At 37.8% G+C, this 21,671-nt stretch overlaps 2 protein-coding genes across 2 annotated transcripts in view; both read right to left on the bottom strand.

Annotated features, from left to right (window-relative positions):
• The window catches only part of PDE11A (phosphodiesterase 11A), a 413,214-nt gene extending 392,691 nt beyond the window's left edge, over positions 1-20,523 (bottom strand). The window contains exon 1 of the mRNA XM_060621932.3: positions 20,160-20,523. The gene's annotated coding sequence lies outside the window, so the exon portion shown is untranslated. The remainder of the gene's footprint in view (positions 1-20,159) is intronic.
• On the bottom strand, positions 1,338-11,977 carry LOC132671021 (cytochrome c 2-like). Its single transcript, XM_060621447.1, is given in 4 exon segments — positions 1,338-1,392; positions 1,394-1,483; positions 11,205-11,383; positions 11,948-11,977. Coding segments are annotated over 4 exon segments (354 nt in total).
• Positions 20,524-21,671: the final 1,148 nt, after the last annotated feature.

The raw sequence follows: 21,671 nt of genomic DNA, 5'->3' as shown, positions 1-21,671 counted from the left end.
GAAGGTGGATGCTTAACCGACTGAGTCATCCAGGCAGCCCTGAGAAGGTAAAATCCATCTTACAGGGGTGTTGTTGTGAAGTGGAAATTAGAGAATGGATAGCCTATTCTCACCCATAATGACCCCTGACCGACTGAGTCCATTACCCACCTTTTTGGTAAGGAAATACCTTCCCTTTCCTGCATTGGGCCCTACATTTGGGTAATGGAGTGTTTATAGGACTGCATAGCCAATTCAGGGGCCACTTCACACCACACCGAGCCACCATTCCCTTGTATACAGGCCCTGTGGTGGACCTGTTCCACCATGACTCATAGCCAATTCCTGTGAGGTGGGAAGCCTTTCCACACTAATGGTGAGGGTTGTCTTTTTTATTCATCCTCTTTCTCAAAAGGGAACATGCTATCCCTCCCTTCAGTCCAGCCTCACATTACTCAGGATTAAAAAGGTACCCTAAAAAGATTAACGCAAACATATTACATGTTATGTGACATAAATGCTTGTTAACATAGAACATGCTTTTCTCCTTCTCTCTAGGTTTTATTTTATGTCACACATGGTCAACAATTTGCTTTTTGTTCCAATAATATTCCTAAGATAAGACCAAATATTTGACTTCAATTTCCTTATTTTTTCTTAAAGTTACTTATAATGAAGTTATAGCTATAAATATAATAAAGATATAATAAAAAGCAAACAAATAACCAAACATAGCTTAATGAAAACTAAAGCTAATGTCTGCTACATTTACATTTAAATTATAGAGAAGTAAGTATGTGGAAATTATCTCCATCATCAATAGCAGTTGCTAGGCTTATAAAATATTTTGTGCATGTAGAGACTACTGAAGCACAATAGATTTCAGTTCTCTTCCCTCTCTTCCTCATGCTGGTCTTATCAACATCCCTAGTCTGCAGACAAAAGTCAGTTCTGACTCTGAAGGGCATTTGATCATAGATTACACACAATCAAAAATTTCAACTTTTATTTATTTTTTTTAAATGTTTATTTATTTTTGAGACAGAGAGAGACAGAGCATGAATGGGGGAGGAGCAGAGAGAGAGGGAGACACAGAATCCGAAGCAGGCTCCAGGCTCTGAACTGTCAGCACAGAGCCCAACGCGGGGCTCGAACTCATGGACCATGAGATCGTGACCTGAGCTGAAGTCGGACGCTTAACCGACTGAGCCACCCAGGCGTTCCATCAACTTTTATTTTTAAATGTTAAACTTACTACAGGCTGATCAAAAAAGATCAAATATGACTTCCTTAAACATGCAATATTTGAAACTGGAACTATTGGTTTATAACTGGTATTTTTAAGGTGCAAGAGCATTTCATGAAGATGTTGCCTGTTTCAAATACTGAATAAGATCTTCTCTCTCACTCTTCAAGACCAGCAAAGACCATTTTAGTTCCAGGGATATATTCCTTTGGGTTCTCTAAATATTCTATCAGAGTTTCCTCTCCCCAGATAATACCTACAGAGGTGAAAATAAGTTTTAAGTTTGTGTAGTTAAATTTGTAAGGTTTACTTTCAGATGTGACCCACATATTTGAACAGAAGATTATTCCTGGATTCAATAGGAAAACTATTACAACTGGGAATACTTACAGTTTCTGATCTACAGGAAAATTCCAAAGTTAGTCTTTGGTGTTCTAGTCTTAGGGTTCCCTATAGAAATGTAATACTCACATGCTATTTAGCATGGCCTAAGGTACAGGAATAAACTTCCAACCCCAGACATGTTGGACATAAGCAGTACCCTATTCTCCTAGAATCAAAGTTCCTTCTAGAAGAGGCCTTAGAAATTAATCCAACCCCTCATTTTGAAGATGAATAAATGACCCAAAGAGAGAAGAACTTGCCCTAAGATACAGACTATTTAGAGTTAAGAATGGTGACTGCTAACTCATTTTCATGTTTTTTCTTCCAATCATAACAAGTTGCCTCTATCCAAATCTCTATCAAAAACCTATGGTTTCAGGAATCCAGTTTTATAATGAGACTGAAAGGCTGTCTCTTCTTTTTTTCCCTTCTAAAACCAGTCAAAAAGAATATGGACAAAGAGAGACAGAAATACTAACTTCACTTTTGATAAAATTTATCAAACTTAATATAATTAGAAGACTACCAAAAATATAAAACCTGGACGGAGTTAAGAGGACATCTGTCACTAATGATCTCAAAAGAAGAGTTCTCCAAAGCAGGTGGTAAATCCTAAGGGGTAAGTCATAGTCCTCTGACTATGAAGCTGCCTGTGAAAATCTTCCTAAATTCAATTTGACACCACGAAGGGTCAGAGGAGCCAGGATTAAAGAAGAAAACACAGTCTGCCTTTTGATTTCCATTTGCATGGAATATCTTTTTCCAACCCTCCACTTTCAGTCTGTGTATGTCCTTACATTTAAAGTGAGTATCTCTTGGGGCACGTGGGTGGCTCAGTCGGTTGGGCGTCCGACTTTGGCTCAGGTCATGATCTTGCAGTTTGTGAGTTCAAGCCCCGCTTGGGGCCCTGTGCTGACAGCTCAGAGCCTGGAGCCTGCTTCAGATTCTGTGTCTCCCCCTCTCTCTGCCCCTCCCATGTTTATGCTCCGTCTCTCTGTCTCTCAATAATAAATCAATATTTTTTTTAAATGTTTTTAAATAAAGTATCTGTTGTAGGCAACATATAAGTGGGTCTTAATTTTTTTTATCCATTCAGTCACTGTATGCCTTTTGATTGCAGCAGTTGGTTCACTAACATTTGAAGTAACTACTGATTGGCTGCATACTTATTGCCATTCTGTTCATTGTTTTCTGGTTGTTTTTACAGGTCTTCTCTATTCCTTTCTTGTTTGCTCTCTTCCCTTGTAGTTCGATGGCTTTCTTTACTGTTACATTTAGATTCTTTTCTCTTTATTATTTTGTGCATTATTACAGGTTTTTAATTTGTGGTTACCACAAATTCAGACAGAACATTAGATTCACACAGAACAGCTTATGTGTATAGCAGTCTATATTAAGTTGATGGTCCCTTAAGTCTAAACACATTCTAAAAGCATTACATTTTTACTCTCTCCTCCATGTTTTTACATATATGATGTCATATTATTTTTGCTTTGTGTATCTCTTGGCTAGTTTTTGTAGACATAATTGATTTTTACTACTTTTGTGTTTTAAACTCCATACTGGCTTTGCAAGTGATTAATCTACTACCTCAACTATATGTTTCCTTTTACCTCTGAAATTTTTTCCTGTCATAATTTTTAATTATGATATTTTCAATTAAAGAATTCTCTTTAATACTTCTTATAAGGCTTGTTTAGTGCTGATGAACTCCTTTAACTTTTTTTTTTTTTCAGTCGAGTTTGTCTGGGAAACTATCTCTCCTTCTGTTCTGAATGATAACCTTACTGGGTAAAATATTCTTAGTTGTAGGTTTTTTCCTCTCAGCATTTTGAATACATCATGCTACTCCCTTCTGGCCTAAAAAGTTTATACGGAAAAAAATCAGCTGATAGCTTTATGAGGTTTCCCTTATATGTAACTGTTTTTCTTTTCTTTTGCTGCTTTTAAAATTCTGTTTATCAGCACTTGTCTCCATTTTAATTATTTTGTGTCTTGGTGTGGACCTCCTTGGGTTCATCTTGTTAGGGGCCCTCTGTGCTTCTTGAATCTGGATGTTTGTTTCCTTCCCCAGGTTAGGGAAGTTTTCAGCTATTATTTCTTCAAATAAGTTTTCTACCCCTTTCTCTCTCCTCCTTCTGCAATCCCTATAATGTGAATGTTATTATGCTTGATGATGTTGCAGAGGTTTTTTAACCTATTCTCATTTTTTATTATTCTTTTGCCTTTTTGCTATTCAGCTTAGTGGCTTTCCATCACCCTGTCTTCCAGATGGCTGATAGTTCCTTTGCCTCCTCTAATCTGCTCTTGATTCCCTCTGGTGCATTTTTTAAATCTCAATTATTGAATTCTCAGCTCTGCTTCTTTTATGTTTTAAACATCTTTGTTGAAGTTGAAGTTCCTGGAATTAAGCCACTGATTTTCAAAGCCAGATATTATGGGGATTTGTCTTCCAGTTCAAGTCCTCTGTGCCAGGAGTGCCTGGTGTGGAGTCTGATCCTCTCACGTCTCTGTGTTTGTGATGTCTCGCCTATTGTGTGCTGGGGGTTTAGTTCCCAATTGTGTTTCCACTCCTCTTAACCTTTTTGATGTGGCCTTCTCTCTATGATTAGCTGTGGAAGGTCTGTTCTGCCAATCTTCAGGTTGTTTTCAGAGTTATTTGCATAGATATAGCTGTTATCTCAGGATAACAGGATGCAAATCAGGACCAGCAAGATAAAGAGATCCATATAATGAAGTCTGGGAAAGTCTCAAACACAGAGTTTCTGGGTCCTGTCCCTAGAGAATCAAGACTCATCACTCTTCTACTACACTGATATGCTCACCAATCAGGAACCTCAACCAGAGCTTCCAATTAAAGTGTCCAGAGCTTTTATGGGGGTTTTATTATGTAAGAATACCTATTGAGGGGTGCTTAAGCAGCTTGGTCAGTTAAGTGTCCAACTCCTGATTTCATGATCTCATGGTTTGTGGGATTAAGCTCCAGATCAGGCTCCACTCTGACAGTGCAGGGCCTACTTGGGATTCTCTCTCCCTCTCTCTCTCCCATGCTCACACTCTCTCCCTCTCTCTCTTAAAATAAATAAACATTTAAAAAAAAACAAAGAATACCTAGTGAAACATTAGCCATGCGACAGAACTCAATTTGCAGCAACTATCCCCTAACCCTGGAAGTTGGACTGATATCACCTAGCCCAAAGCTCCAACTCTCTAATCACATAGCTGGTCTTTCAAGCTTGGCCACCCCCATCCAGAAACTATCCAGGAGCCTACCATAAGTCCCCTCATTAGCATAAACTCAGGTGGTGGTCCCAGGGCCCAAACTTGCATAAAAGAAACACTCCTATCACTTGGGAAATTCTAAGGTTTTCAGATTCCCATCTAGGAACCTGGAACAAAGACCAGACAAATTCTTTATTATAGAATACCTATTAACCAGTATTTTTGCACACACAAACACAATGACATTGTGTTAAAAACAATTACAATGATGTTTAAAAAGATTCTAAAGCACCCTTGACCAAAGATTAAGTTTTATTGTATTTTGTTTTAATATAAATTTTTATCATTATCTATGTATTTATTTTATATGTATATATGGGTGTTCTCTGGATAAAGATACGCTGAGGTCCTAACCCCTACTACCTCAGAATATGGCTTTGTTTGGAAATACGGTCACTGCAGCTGTGATTAGGTAACTTGAAATGAGGTCATACTGCAGTAGGATGAGCTCCCAACCTAATATGATTGGTATCCTTATAAGATAGCCACGTGAAGACAGAGACACACAGGGATCATGAAACGACAGACATTGGAGTTACGCAGCTATAGACCCAAAACACCAAGATAAATGACAAATTACCAGAAACTAGGAAGAAACAAGGAAGGATTGTCTTACAGGTTTCAGAGAGAGTATGGCCCTGCAAACATTTTGTACTTCTAGCCTTTTGATTTTGTACTTCTAGCCTCCAGAACTGTGAGAACATAAGTTTCTGCTATTTTAAGCCACCCAATTTATGGTACTTTGGTACAGCAGCCCTAAGAATCCAATATAGTCCTCAAGTGTTTACATATATTCTCCACCCCACTTTACCCTGGTTTGCTTGGAAACCCAAGAGAAGTCTGGGACCAAGGGTTTTGCTAGCTCTCCATCCTACTAAACTGTATTGTTCCCAACATTTCAGAAAGACAAAAAAAAATCTTATTTTCACCAAAAAAGCTGTGAAAACCCTGCATGTGCTAATTTTGTTTTAACCAAACCATTTGAGTATCCACAGGTCCCTTTTCCCAATATTCTAAATAACAAAAATTTCACTGTATCTCACCTATCTGCAGTGTAAGCACCTGACAATTAGCTTTTTTGACTATAATATAAATGCCTGACATTAAACTTTTGTTTACCATGGCATCCACTTCAAAAACATCCAGTTTGAGTAAACACATTGCCAGTTACGTGAGTACATAAACAGCCAGGGTCCTCTACCCATGAAGTTAACCCCCCTTTTTAGAAAGCTCTGGTAGACTTAGATAACTACATTTGAGGACTGCTTGTTTTCCCCTTCCCATGCTTTAATTACCACCCTTATGTTTTAAATTCACCAATAAAGAGTGAACCTGCAAAACCCTAGGCACCCCACCCTTGACTCCAATAAAAGCAGAACGCTAGACCTGCTCACTAGCTTGCTCTCTCTCTGTTTCTCTCGCGTGCTCTCTCTCCTCTCAACCTCACTGGGTGGTCCCAGGCATGCCATCTAACCTCCAGGAGTTGTGAGTAATAAATCTTGTCTTTTCAAAGTTCCCTGATAGTTGCTGATGAGGTGTGTCTTGCCATCATAATAAGAACCACAAGGCCTGGTCCAGCCACATCACCAACTTTGGTTGGGGAGATGTCTGTAGGGGCTCACTACAAGTAGTATGGGCCCAGGTGAGTGTCCCCAGGCATTTCTAGTCAATAACATCACTATAGATAGGCTAAGACCAACCCAAGACACTATCTTACTAGAAATATTAACACAGGTTAAAATAAGCAGAATCCCTCTTTTGACAAAATGAAGCTATTACATGTGCACTCAAACAAAAAACATTGTGCACAAAATGCCAACTCCTCTTTTTAAACCCTTCTCCTACAATATAGTCCACAAAGCTCAAATAAGCACAATACAAGCACTATAAAACCGATTAAGAAATTTTAAAATACCAAATTCAAATCATGTATGAAGAGTACTTACAGTTGCAATAATCTGTATTTTAAACTTCTCCAAACACCAAAGCCAGACAAAGACACCACAAGAAAACTACAAACCAGTAACTCTTGTCACTAATGCAAAAATCCTCAACAAAATACTAGCAAACTAAATCCAACTCACATTAAAAGAATTATACACTGGGGCGCCTGGGTGGCGCAGTCGGTTAAGCGTCCGACTTCAGCCAGGTCACGATCTCGCGGTCCGTGAGTTCGAGCCCCGCGTCAGGCTCTGGGCTGATGGCTCAGAGCCTGGAGCCTGTTTCCGATTCTGTGTCTCCCTCTCTCTCTGCCCCTCCCCCGTTCATGCTCTGTCTCTCTCTGTCCCAAAAATAAATAAAAAACGTTGAAAAAAAAAAAAAAAAAAAAAAAGAATTATACACTATGGCCAAATGGGATTTATCCCAGGAATGCAAGGATGATTCAATATAAGAAAATCAATTACCTTAGCATAACACATTAATAGAGCAAAAGGAAAAAGAATAGATGATTGTTTCAATACCTGCAGAAAAAAAAATTGACAAATTCTAATATTCTTTCATGACATAAACACTCTGTAAACTAAGAATAAAAGATAAGTTGCCTAACATGAAAACAGGGATTTTTGGAAACCCCCAGATAATATCATACCCAAGGTGAAAAGCTAAAAACTTTCCCTCTAAGATCAGGAACATTTTTACCAGTTCTACTCAGAATTCCACTAGAAGTCCTAGCCTGATCAATTAGGGAATAATAAGAAATGACAGCCATCCAAATTGGAAAGGAAGAAGTAAAACCACTTCTATTCACAGGTGATATGATTCTAAATATAGAAAATCCCAAAGGAGCCACAAAAATCTACTGGACTAACAAATTCAGCAAAGCAGGGTGCAAGGTCAACATACAAAGGTCAGTTGTGTTTTATATACAAGCAATGAACAATCCAAAAAGAAAATTAAGAAAACAATGTTATTTATAATAGTTTCTAAAATAATAAAATACTTAGGAAAAATTTAACCCAGGAAGTGAAAGACTCATACACTGAAAATTACAAAACATTGCTTAAAGAAATGAAAAGAGACCTAAATAAATGGAAAGTCATCCCATGTTCATACATTGGAACATTAGTGTTGCTAAAATGGCAATACCCCCAAAACAATCTATAGATACAATGCAATCTCTATCAAAAATTCCAAAATTTTTGCAGAAATGAGGAAGGTGATCCGCAAATTCACAGAATTGCAAAAGGCCCTGAACGGTTAAAATAATATCAAAAAAGAAAAACACAGCTGGAGGGCTCCACACTTCCTAATTTCAAAACTTACTACAAAACTACAGTAATAAAAATAGAATTGAATATGCAGCAGCAAGCCCCAACATATATGGCCAGTCTGTTTTTCAACAAGGGTATCAAGACCACTCAACTGGGAAATAATCATCTTTCAAGAAATGGAGTTGGGATAACTAGATAACCACATGAAAAAGAATGAAATTGAACTATTTCCTCACTATCAAAAATCAAATGAATATGGGTCAACATCTAAATATAAGAGCCAAAACTATAAAAGTATTTGAAGAATACACAAGGGTAAATCTTTAGTAGGACCTTAGATTTGGTGATAGATTCGTAGATTTGGTACCAAGAAAATACCAACAAAAAAATAGATAAATGGACTTTATGCAAATTAAAAACTTCTGTGCGTCAAAGGACCTTATCAACCAAATGAAAACAAACTACAGAATAAAAGAAAATATTTGAAAATCTCCTATTCGATGAGGGTTTAGTGTCAGGAATACATAAAGAACTCTTACAAGAAAAAAGACAAACACTTCAAATAAAAAATAGGCAGAGGACATGAATACACATTTTTCCAAATATACAAATGGCCAACAAGTTGTTAAACAGAAAAATTTCAACTGAGTGAATTTAAGGATCAAATTGGCTTTATTCAATGATTTATGAATCAGGCAGCATGTAGAAAGGAGTTCAAAGGGCAACAGAAAGAGAAAGGTTTTTAAAGGCAGGAAAAGGAAGTCATAACAACAACAAGGAAGAATTATTTCAGGAAAGGTCACCTCCTTTTGGGGAACAAACCAGGTGGATTACCTTACCAGTGCCCACCAGGAAATTCCAGACTAACTGGTTGAGATTACATTCCTGGCAAAGGTTGAAACTACAATTAGGTTAGGTACTAAGCCATGGTTTGGTGTCCTGTGCCTACCACAAGTGACTCCATTTTGGGTCTGTGGTTTTCTTTTTAACAAAGCACGTTAACACATGTTCAACATCATCATTCATTAACAAAATGGAAAGCAAAATTGTGAGATACCACTTCACACCCACTAGGATGGCAATTTTATTTATTTATTTTTTTACATTTTACTTATTTTTGATAGAGAGAGACAGAGCACAGTGGGGAGGGGTAGAGAGAGATGGAGACTCAGAATCCAAAGCAGGCTCCAGGCTCCAAGCTGTCAGCACAGAGCCCGACGTGGGGCTCGAACTCACAAACCACAAGATCATGACCTGAGCCAAGTTGAAAGCTTAACCAAGTGAGCCACCCAGGTGCCCCTAAGATGACAATTTTAAAAAGAAAAGAAAAGAACAAGCATTGGAGAGGATATAGAGAAACAGGAATTCTACATTACTGATGGGAATGTAAAATGGCAAAGCTACTGTGGAAAACAATTTGGTATTTCCTCAAAAAGTTAAATATAGATTTAACAAATGACCCACCATATACATATACATATACATATACATATACAAAAGAACTGAAAACAGGGACTCAAACAAATGCTTATTCACAAATTTTCATAGCAACACTATCACAAGAGGCAAAAGGTGGAAACAATCCAAATATTCATCAACTGATACATGGATAAACAAATTGTGATATATACATTCAATGGAATATGATTAGCCACAGAAAGGAACGAAGCACTGATACATGCTACAACTTCAGTGAACCTTGAAAACATGCCAAGTGAAAGAAGCCAGATACAAAAGCTCATATTTTATGATTTCTTTTTTAAGACTATGTAGGCAAATCCATACAAATAGGAGGCAGATTAGAGGTTGATTAAGGGTAGGAGAAAATGGGGAGTGATTAATGGGTACAGGAGCTCTTCTGGAGTAATGAAAAAGTTTTGAAACTACAAGGAGGTGTTGATTACACAATATTGTGATACCCTAAATGTTACTGACTTGTACACTTTAAAATAGCTAATGTTGGGGCGTCTCGTGACTCAGTCAGTTAAGTGTCTGACTTTGGCTCAGGTCATGATCTCGCAGTTTGTAAGTTTGAGCCCTGCATCTGGCTCACTGCTATCAGCACAGAGCCCACCTTGGATCCTCTGTCTCCCTCTCTCTCTGTCCCTCCCCACTCATGTTCTCTCTCTCCCTCTCTCGCAAAAAATAAACAAACATAAATAAATTAATTAATTAAAAGACTAATGTTGGGGCACCTGGGTGGCTCAGTTGGTTGAGGATTTGACTCTTGATGTTGGCTAAGGTCGTGATCCCATGGTCATGGGATTGAGCCTGGGGTCAGGCTCTGTGCTGAGCGTGGAGCCTGCTTAAGATTCTCTCTCTCACCTTCTGCCCCTCTCCCTGACTTGTGCAAGCTCTCTCTAAAATAAAAGTAAATAAATTTTAAAAACGGCTAATGCTATGAGGTGTGAATTTCACCTCAATAAAAAGAATAAAAAGAAACAAAAACAAAATAAAATAAAAACCTTTCCTAGCAGTAGTGTTGTACTGATCTGAAATTTGGGCCAGTAAGAAATGCAAGCCTCCAAGAACAATTCAAAATAGAGTTACAGTCTATTTTGAGTTGTACCCTATTTTTGAGGTAAATGTTAATGATATGTATGTATGTACACATATATCTGGGAATAACAAATTTCTTTGCAAAGATATTATAGTCTTTTCTAACCATTTTCAATTTTAACCCTAAAATGCTTTCTCATGTTAACTGCCATCCACCCACCTTCCACCAACAAAGAAATCACGGAATATACTTTTTCAAACTATTTTATAACATCCTCCCACTACTACAAATAGAAATCACTACTACAAATAGAAAACTACCATTATGCCATTAAAATATGGTTTGATCTTTTTAATTTAGCTCATGCTTTTCAACATGGATGTACTGCATAAAATGAAATACCTTGTATAGGTAAAAACCTGTGTGATCAAAAAGAAACCAGGTATCTAAACATAGATCTTATGATATAAACCAGTATTTCAGTAATATAAACATGATGATTTTATTTTTAATGCAGCAAACTAGAGAATTATATCAAATCATGTCTTTTCTCTTTGCTACAAAGTTTCTAGTTCTCTGCCACAACTGCCTAGTTTTGATCTTTGTTTTTGTTAGCATCGGAAAAGAAAATCCTGGTGCTTGTCCTGTTTTTCGTCCAGGGCCAGAAAGGCCCCAGAGATTTGGACCAGTCTTGTGTTTTCCACCTTTTTCCACTGTGTGGCACTGAGCACATTTCTGAATAAAGATCTTCTCACCTGCTTTAGCATCTCCCCTTCTATCCTGCAATGAAACATTAAACCACACACCAACGTGTGTGTGTGTGTATATATATATATCAGATTTGCAAAACTGGGAAAAAAAATTCCACCATTTTAAAATGAATACTAATTATATTAAAAAAGGTAATTTAAAGTATGCATCCTTTAAAGTCTGACTGCTCAAAACCAAATATACTGTAGCACCTAATTTTATAAAGACATCATCTCATGTAACAGGTTTATTTTAAATTTCTAGCTATAGCTACTTCAGGAACTTATACTATGGTATAAGCCTGGTTTTACTTCAGCCTTCACACAACTATAGTGATTTATCTAGGTCAATTATATTCTATTTTTAATTTTCACTTCCAAAAAGGGCATGTGCAAAACATGATGCAAAGCATATATTTCTAATTTGGTATCCCCTCATTTAAAAATAAGGATAGAACAAAGTGGAAAGGTGTTTAATTGTGATATTATAAGCACTTATATGCCTGCAATAATAGATAAAACTGTAAAATTAAAAATCATACAGAAAAGAATGAGGCCACAGCAGGCTATACGTAACACATAATTTCTCATTTACTTTACTTTCAGCTATAAACACATCTACCATGTTAGACCAAGCATTATCTCAAAGCAATCAAGTAATATTGAGTTCAGTCAGCATTTGTATGTGTTCAACACCAATGCAGTGCAAAATATACAGTTGTAAATAGGGAAGATTTTATTTTATTATACAGTGATAGACACATACAATAAAATTTGTACAAAGATATTTTGGTTAAAAGTACCCAAAACTTTGTTGCATAACTAAATAAATGCCTCCTCTAACTACAATTATGTAAAAATTGAAATAATTTCAACTTGGAAAAAATATGGAGAGGAGCCAAGATGGCAGAACAGCATGGAAGTTTTTTGTGTGTCTCGCATCCATGAAATACAGCCAGACCAACACTAAACCATCCTACACACCTAGAAAACTGATTGGAGGATTAACACAACAATCTGCACAACCTGAACCACAGAATTCAGCAGGAATTCACCCCAAAAGAAAGAGCACGAAGAAACGACAGCCAAGGATTTAACCAACACAGATACAAGCAAGATGTCTGAACCAGAATTTAGAACCACGATAAGAATACTAGCTGGAGTTGAAAATAGATTAGAATCCCGTTCTGCAGAGATAAAAGAAGTAAAAAATAGCCAGAATGAAATTAAAAATGCTATAACTGAGCTGCAATCACGGATGGATGCAGCGGTGGCAAGGATCAATGAGGCAGAACAGAGAATCAGTGATATAGAGGACAAACTTACAGAGAATAATGAAGCAGAAAAAAAGAGGGAGATTAAGGCAGAAGAGCACAACTTAAGTATTAGAGAAATCAGTGACTCATTAAAAAGGAACATCAGAATCATAGGGGTCCCAGAAGAGAAAGAGAAAAAGATAGGGGTAGAAGGGTCATGTGAGCAAATCATAGTGGAAAACTCCTAACCCGGGGAAAGACACAGACATCAAAATCCAGGAAGCACAGAGGACCCCCATTAGATTCAACAAAAACCTACCATCAACAAGGCATATCATAGTCAAATTCACAAAATACTCAGGCAAGGAGAGAATCATGAAAGCAGCAAGGGAAAAAAAGTCCCTAACATACAAGGGAAGACAGATCAGGTTTGCAGCAGACCTATCCACAGAAACTTGGCAGACCAGAAAGGAGTGGCAGGATATATTCAGTGTGTTGAATCAGAAAAACATGCAGCCAAGAATTCTTTATCCAGCAAGGCTGTCATTCAAAATAGCAGGAGAGGGGCACCTGGGTGGCTCAGTCGGTTAAGCGTCCGACTTCAGCTCAGGTCACGATCTCGCGGTCCGTGGGTTCGAGCCCCGCGTCAGGCTCTGGGCTGATGGCTCAGAGCCTGGAGCCTGCTTCCGATTCTGTGTCTCCCTCTCTCTCTGCCCCTCCCCCGTTCATGCTCTGTCTCTCTCTGTCTCAAAAATAAATAAACGTTAAAAAAAAATTTAAAAAAAAAACAAAAAACAAAAAAAAAAAAAAACCAAAAAAAAAAAAAAACAAAATAGCAGGAGAGATAAAAAGTTTTCCAGACAAACAAAAATTAAAGGAGTTTGTGACCACTAAACCAGCCCTACAAGAAATTTTAAGAGAGACTCTCTGAGGAGAAAAGATGAAAATACGTATATATAAATAAAAAAATACCAAAAGCAACAAAGATTAGAAAGGACCAGAGAACCCACCAGAAACTCCAACTCTACAAGCATCATAATAGCAATAAATTCATATCTTTCAGTACTCACTCTAAACATCAATGGACTCAATGCTCCAATCAAAAGACATAGGGTAACAGAATGGATAAGAAAGAGACCCACTTTAGACCTAAAGACACCTTCAGATTGAAAATAAGGGGATGGAGAACCATCTATCATGCTAATGGTCAACAAAAGAAAGCCGGAGTAGCCATACTTACATCAGACAATCTAGACTTTAAAATAAATACTGTATCCAGAGATGCAGAAGGGCATTATATCATAATCAAGGGGTCTATAGACCAAGAAGACCTAACAATTGTAAAATTTATGTGCCAAATGTGGAAGCACCCAAATATATAAATCAATTAATCACAAACATAAAGAAACTCATAGATAGTAATACCATAATAGTAGAAGACTTCAACACCCCACTCACAGCAATGGACAGATCATCTAATCAAAAAGTCAACAAGGAAACAATGGCTTTGAATGACACACTGGACCAGATGGACTTAACAGATATATTCAGAACATTTCATCCTAAAGCAGCAGAATATACATTCTTCTCCAGTGCACATGGAATGTTCTCCAGAATAGACCATATACTGGGACACAAATCAGCCCTAAGTAAGTACAAAAAGATCGAGATCATACCGTGCATATTTTCAGACCACAATGCTATGAAACTCGAAATCAACCACAAGAAAAAATTTGGAAAGGTAACAAATACTTAGAGACTGAAGAACATCCTACTAAAGAATGAATGGGCTAACAAAAAAGTTAAAGAGGAAATTAAAAAGTATATGGAAGTCAATGAAAATGATAACACCACAACCCAAAACATCTGGGACGCAGCAAAGGAGGTCATAAGAAGAAACCATATAGCAATCCAGGCCTTCCTAAAGAAAGAAGAAAGATCTCTGGTGCACAACCTAACCTTACACCTTAAGGAGCTGGAAAAAGAACAGCAAATAAAACCCAAAACCAGCAGAAGACAGGAAATAATAAAGATAAGAGCAGAAATTAACACTATCGAAACCAAAAAAAACCCAGTAGAACAGATCAATGAAAGAACCAGTAGCTGGTTCTTTGGAAGAATTAACAAAATTGATAAACCACTAGCCAGCTTGATCAAAAAGAAAAAGGAAAGGACCCAAATAAATAAAATCAAGAATGAAAGAGGAGAGATCACAACCAACACAGCAGAAATAAAAACAATAATAAGACAATATTATGAGCAATTATATGCCAATAAAATGGGTAATCTGGTAGAAACGGACAAATTCTGAGAAACATATACACTACCAAAACTGAAACAGGAAGAAATAGAAAATTTGAACAGACCCATAACCAGTAAGGAAATCGAATTAATTATCAAAAATCTCCCAAAAAACAAGAGTCCAGGGCCAGATGGCTTTCCAGGGGAATTCTACCAAACATTTAAGGAAGAGTTAACACCTATTCTCTTGAAACTGTTCCAAAAAATAGGAATGGAAGGAAAACTTCCAAACTCTTTCTATGAAGCCAGCATTACCTTGGTTCCAAAACCAGACAGAGACCCCACTAAAAAGGAGAACTATAGGCCAATTTCCCAGATGAACATGGATGCAAAAATCCTCAAGATATTAGCCAACCAGATCCAACAATAAATTAAAAAAACTATTCACCACAACCAAGTGGGATTTATACCTGGGATGCAGGGCTGGTTCAATATCTGTGAAACAATTAATGTGATTCATCACATCAATAAAAGAAAGGACAAGAACCATATGATCCTCTCAATAGATGCAGAGAAAGCATTTGACAAAATACAGCATCATTTCATGATAAAAACCCTCAAGAAAGTAGGGATAGAAGGAGCATACCTCAAGATCATAAAAGCCATATATGAATGACCCAACGCTAATATCCTCCTCAATGGGGAAAAACTGAGAGCTTCCCCCCTAAGGTCAGGAACAAGACAGGGATGTCCACTCTCGCCACTGCTATTCAACACCATATTGGAAGTCTTAGCCTCTGCAATCAGACAACACAAAGAAATAAAAGGCATCCAAATCAGCCAGGAGGAGGTCAAACCTTCACTTTTTGCAGATGATATGATACTCTATATGGAAAATCCAAAAGATTCCACCAAAAAACTGCTAGAACTGATTCATGAATCCAGCAAAGTTGCAGGATATAAAATCAACGCACAGAAATCAGCTGCATTCCTATACACCAACCATGAAGTGACAGAAAGAGAAATCAAGGAACTGATCCCATTTACAGTTGCACCAAAAACCATAAAATACCTAGGAATAAATCTAACCAAAGAGGTGAAAAATCTATACACTGAAAACTATAGAAAGCTTATGAAAGAAATTGAAGAAGACACAAAAAAATGGAAAAAGATTCCATGCTCCTGGATAGGAAGAACAAATATTGTTAAAATGTCGATACTACCCAAAGCAATCTACATATTCAATGCAATACCTATCAAAGTAACACCAGCATTCTTCACAGAGCTAGAACAAATAATCCTAAAATTTGTTTGGAACCAGAAAAGACCCCCGAAGAGCCAAAGCGATCTTGAAAAAGAAAACCAAAGCAGGAGGCATCACAATCCCAGACTTCAAGCTATACTACAAAGCTGTAATCATCAAGACAGTAGGGTACTGGCACAAGAACAGACACTCAGATCAATGAAACAGAATAGAGAACCCAGAAACGGACCCACAAACGTATGGCCAACTAATCTTTAACAAAGCAGGAAAGAATATCCAATGGGATAAAGACAGTCTCTTCAGCAAGTGGTGCTGGGAAAATTGGACAGCGACATGCAGAAAAATGAACCTGGACCATTTTCTTACACCATACACAAAAATAAACTGAAAATGGATGAAAGACCTTAATGTAAGACAGGAAGCCATCAAAATCCTTGAGGAGAAAGCAGGCAAAACCTCTTTGATCTTGGCCACAGCAACTTCCTACTCAACATGTCTTCAGAGGCAAGGGAAAGAAAAGCAAAAATGAACTACTGGGACCTCATCAAAATAAAAAGCTTTTGTACAGCTAAGGAAACAATCAGCAAAACTAAAAGGCAACCAACAGAATGGGAGAAGATATTTGCAAATGACATATTAGATAAAGCGTTAGTATCCAAAATCTATAAAGAACTTATCAAACTCAACACCCAAAAAACAAATAATCCAGTGAAGAAATGGGCAAAAGACACGAATAGACACTTCTCCAAAGAAGACATCCAGATGGCCAACTGACACATGAAAAAATGCTCAACATCACTCATCATCAGGGAAATACAAATCAAAACCACGATGAGATACCCCCTCACACCTGTCAGAATGGCTAACATTAACAACTCAAGCGACAACAGATGTTGGCGAGGATGCGAAGAGGATCTCTTTTGCATTGTTGTAGGGAATGCAAACTGTTGCAGCCACTCTGGAAAACAGTATGGAGGTTCCTCACAAAACTAAAAATAGAACTACCCTACGACCCAGCAATTGCACTACTAGGCATTTATCCAAGGGACACAGGTGTGCTGTTTCGAAGGGACACATGCACCCCAATGTTTATAGCATCACTATCAACAATAGCCAAAGTATGGAAAAAGCCCAAATGTCCATCGATGGATGAATGGATAAAGAGGATGTGGTATATGTATATACAATGGAGTATTAGTCGGCAATCAAAAAGAATGAAATCTTGCCATTTGCAACTATGTGGATGCAACTAGAGGGTATTATGCTAAGTGAAATTAGTCAGAGAAAGACAAAAATCATATGACTTCACTCATATGAGGACTTTAAGAGACAAAACAGATGAACATAAGGGAAAGGAAACAAAAATAATATAAAAACAGGGAGAGGAACAAAACAGAAAGACTCATAAATACTGAGAATAAACTGAGGGTTACGGGAGGGGTTTTGGAAGGGGGATGGGCTAAATGGGTAAGGGGCACTAACGAATCTACTCCTGAAATCATTGTTGTGCTATATTCTAACTAATTCAGATGTAAAATTTAAAAAATCAAAAATAAAATCAAAAAAATAAAAATAAAACAAAAACAACAAAAAAGGAAAAAATGTAGTTTGAAATGCTAATGATGCAGTACCCAGGTTTTATTTACCTGCTCTTTGAAGAATGGGTGTGAGAGGTGGGGGATGGAGTTTAAAATGAGTGTTACTATTAAAGAAATCATGAAAATACCTAATTCTCTGCCAGTACAGTTTTAATCACATTTTCTCTTTATAACTCTACTGAGAAATTGAAAGTGTTCGTGTCATTCTGATGTTGAAAAATACAGTGTTGTTTAAGTAAAGTTAGCTATTACTCAGAGAGAGGCTAGTACTTCCCATACAGTAACCTGCAAAGTTGGTATCTCCCTAATTTTTTTAAATCTATGTGGAAACCCCAAACAATGTTAATAATACACCTAAAGGGAAAACAGAAATTTTCTTTGGGTCAACTAACAACTAAGCTATTAATAAGTGTTTTCGATCTGATAAAAAGCAGAGTAAGGAAACTCACTTTACCCAGGAGAAGCTTACTTTTAAATTTCAAACTTCACTCAAAACACTGCATTCAATTTCTACTTATATGAGTTCTATCAAGTCTCTGTATAGTCACAGAATTCAGTGAGCCTTTAAATAGGGTCCATAGAGAAAAGAACTTTAGTCACAAATACAAACTTACAGACTTTTAGCAAAATGCATTCACAATAATCATAAAGCTCATTTTAAAATACAAAATGTCATCTATGTACTAGCTAAAGAATCATTTCCAATTTTTATATAAAGTAGAAAAATCAGGTTGATTCTTATTAAATGTTACTGATAACTCAGGAAATCAGACATTTTTCTTAAAAAGGAAAAAAAAAACACTCTTTCCTCAAATAGATTTCACATGCAAGTCACTTATAAGAAAATTTCCATTGTCACTGTTCAAACTACCAATATTTACTACAGTTAAGACATTCACTGCTGCCATCTTCAATCACTGGTGTGCCAGTACCTTCAAAGTGTCTTGAAACCAATAGATTCCACAACAGTAGTAAGGGAGGGGCAGGAAGACTAGGAAGGATATCAAGGGAATCCATTTTGCATCTAGTAACATTTAGTTACTTAGAAGAAATATAATGTTGTACACCTGAAACTTTTATAATGTTACACGCTAATTTTACTGAAATGGGCAGAGATGTGACACCTGGTATGAGAATGATCGCTCTTCCAAGAATGAAGTCATTCTAATGATAAATAGGATTAGAGTAACAAACTCATACATGCTTCTGTGGGCCAGGCATAGTTAAGTGCTTTATATATTATTAATATTTTTACAACGTGAGAAAGATACCGCTAATATCTATTTTTGCAGATGAAGAAAATGAGGCAGACAGAAGTTAAGTGGCTTATTTGAAGTCACAAGTTGGTAAGAAGTGGAGAGAGATAGTGAAAGATAAGAGGAAGAGCAATTTTAAATCTCTTTTAACAAGTCCCTTTTAAGAACATCTAAGCAACCCTGTGTTGAACAAAATGTATGATACACTGCAGATGCTTAAAGAGGAGTAAGTAAAATGCTTTTAAATACTGGTATTTACCATTTAAATACTGGTATTTGCCATTTCCAATTTTGCCCATAAAAATAGGGATGTGGTAAGAACAATCAAGGCACGGATAAAGCTTTCCAGATTTACAAAACCCACATAACTGAAGCAATAAAGCGGGAGGAGGAACTCATTAGAATATTTGGAGCATGAGTACTACACAGACTAAAAGATAAAGTGGGATTCTGCTGCTGTAGCGGAAAAAGTACCGCAGTGGAACGTATCAAGATGAAATGATCCTGGGTAAATCACTACAGGTCTATGAACCCATCCCCCCACCCCCACCCCCAGATGTCTATGGCCTTTCCCTCTTTGAATCTGCCATGCCTGAATCCCTAAACTGGAGTAAGAATCCAGCTTTCCAAACTGCCAATCTGGGCTCTTCCATGCCACCACACCCATTTTGAGGCTGACTTCTGCCAAACGTGGGTGGAAGGCTCGGGTCAAAATCTGTTCCACACATGGGGCGCCTGGGTGGCGCAGTCGGTTAAGCGTCCGACTTCAACCAGGTCACAATCTCGTGGTCCGTGAGTTCGAGCCCCGCATCAGGCTCTGGGCCGATGGCTCGGAGCCTGGAGCCTGTTTCTGATTCTGTGTCTCCCTCTCTCTCTGCCCCTCCCCCGTTCATGCTCTGTCTCTCTCTGTCCCAAAAATAAAAAACGTTGAAAAAGAAAATTTTTTTTAAAATCTGTTCCACACAGAAATCACAGAAGCTGCAGAGAGGCCCCTCACTAGAAACAGTCTTACGCTGCACTTAAGGGACCTAGACGCCACCAGGCTAGGGCTAAGGGGAGCCTCTTACTAGCAGAACGGTTGGATACTCCTCTTTGGGTGAACCCTAGCCCAAACTGCATCCGCCCGTAACCAGTGAGCGCTCGGATCACAAGACTGCGGTGCCCACTCCTTCTCAGCCAGTCTCATACCTACCACAGGGTCAGCGGCTCCGCCTACCACCTCCCTAGCGAACGCTTGGCAGTCATCGAGGCCGCTGCTGGGCCAGAACCCGCGCCGCACGTTTAAGGTTGACCGTCCCACAGTAGCGCCTCAAACACCTGAGCTAGAAGCCCAGCGGGCATGTGCTTCCGGTGGGCGCCAACCAATGGCAGGCCAGGCTCCATCCGCACTGCTGATTGGCTCCCATATCCCGCAAGGTGGCAACTCTCGCAGGAGTTTAAACACTGGTACGTGCTGTGCCGTTACTGGCTGAACCAAAGTGGGACAAGAGTGAACGTTCCTTAAACACAGATATGCCAAGCCCATTTTTTTGTTTAACTTTTGCCTAATCGAAGAGCTAAATTATCTATGTATATTGACAATGTGTCCCAGTTCTTGTTTGAAATAGGAACTCAATGTTTTATGAATGGTCCATTAGCATTTGATTGCAGGAATCCTATCGCGTCAACAAAAGAATAAAACAAGTGCTTACTATGGGCAAAGCACTGTGCCAAGCACCTTGGACAAAAACTGAACTGCAGCTCCAATTTTCTGAGTTACAATTCAACTGGGATAAGATTTAAATACATTAAAAGTTAAATCATTATAGGGGCACCTGGATGGCTCAGTCGGTTAAGCCTCCAACTTCCACTCAGGTCACAATCTGCCAGTTGGTGGATATGAGCCCCACATTGGGCTCTGTGGTTACAGTTCAGAGCCTGGAGCCTGCCTGGGATACTGTGTCTCCCTCTCTCTGTCCCTCTCTGCTTGCACTCTTTCTCTCTCTCAAAAATAAATAAACATTAAAAAAATATTTTTAAGTTAAATAAATGAGCTACATTTTAAAAAATACAATAATATAAGAACTGACAGCAAGGTTGCAAGTTCTTTGCTAATTGCCAAAAATGCGGAACAAAGTATGAATAGAAACAGAGAGAATGAGAAATGAAGGGGCCAGGAAGGGAAATATGGAAGGAAGGACTGAAAAAGCTACAAGATGATGAGGGTATCGAAGGCAGAAAGGTGTGAAAGTGAAAATTGTATTTACGAAAATGTGAGAAGGGAAAGTAGCTTACCTGTGGTTATGCAATTACGTCTGTGAGACATGAGTGGTAAGGAGACAGAGAAATAGGAATATCAAAATAATTTTTAAATTGTTCAACAATCAAAATACTTGTAATAGTGAAAATTCTGTGTATTAGATAAGTGGGAGGGTTTACCCACAGTCTTATTCTTCAGAACTCTGTACAATACACCTTTCTGCCATGATTAAAGTGTTCTGTGTGGGCACCGTCCACTAGCCACAAGCAGCTTTGAGCACTTCAAGTATGGCTAATGCAACTGAGTAACTGACTTTTTATTATTTTAATTATAGTTAATTTAATTAACTCAATGGATTTTTATTTTAATTTAAATAGCTGCAATTACCAGATGGTTGAATGAAACTATTCTAAGTGGTACCTATGAGTCTGTTCTACAATCAACATATTTAAAAGATGTAGGTCA

The sequence above is a fragment of the Panthera onca genome, chromosome C1 (genome assembly GCF_046562875.1).
Source record: "Panthera onca isolate mPanOnc1 chromosome C1, mPanOnc1 haplotype 2, whole genome shotgun sequence".
Lineage (NCBI taxonomy): Eukaryota > Metazoa > Chordata > Mammalia > Carnivora > Felidae > Panthera > Panthera onca.
Note: the sequence above shows the minus strand (reverse complement) of the source record. Positions and strands in the feature narration are given on the sequence as shown.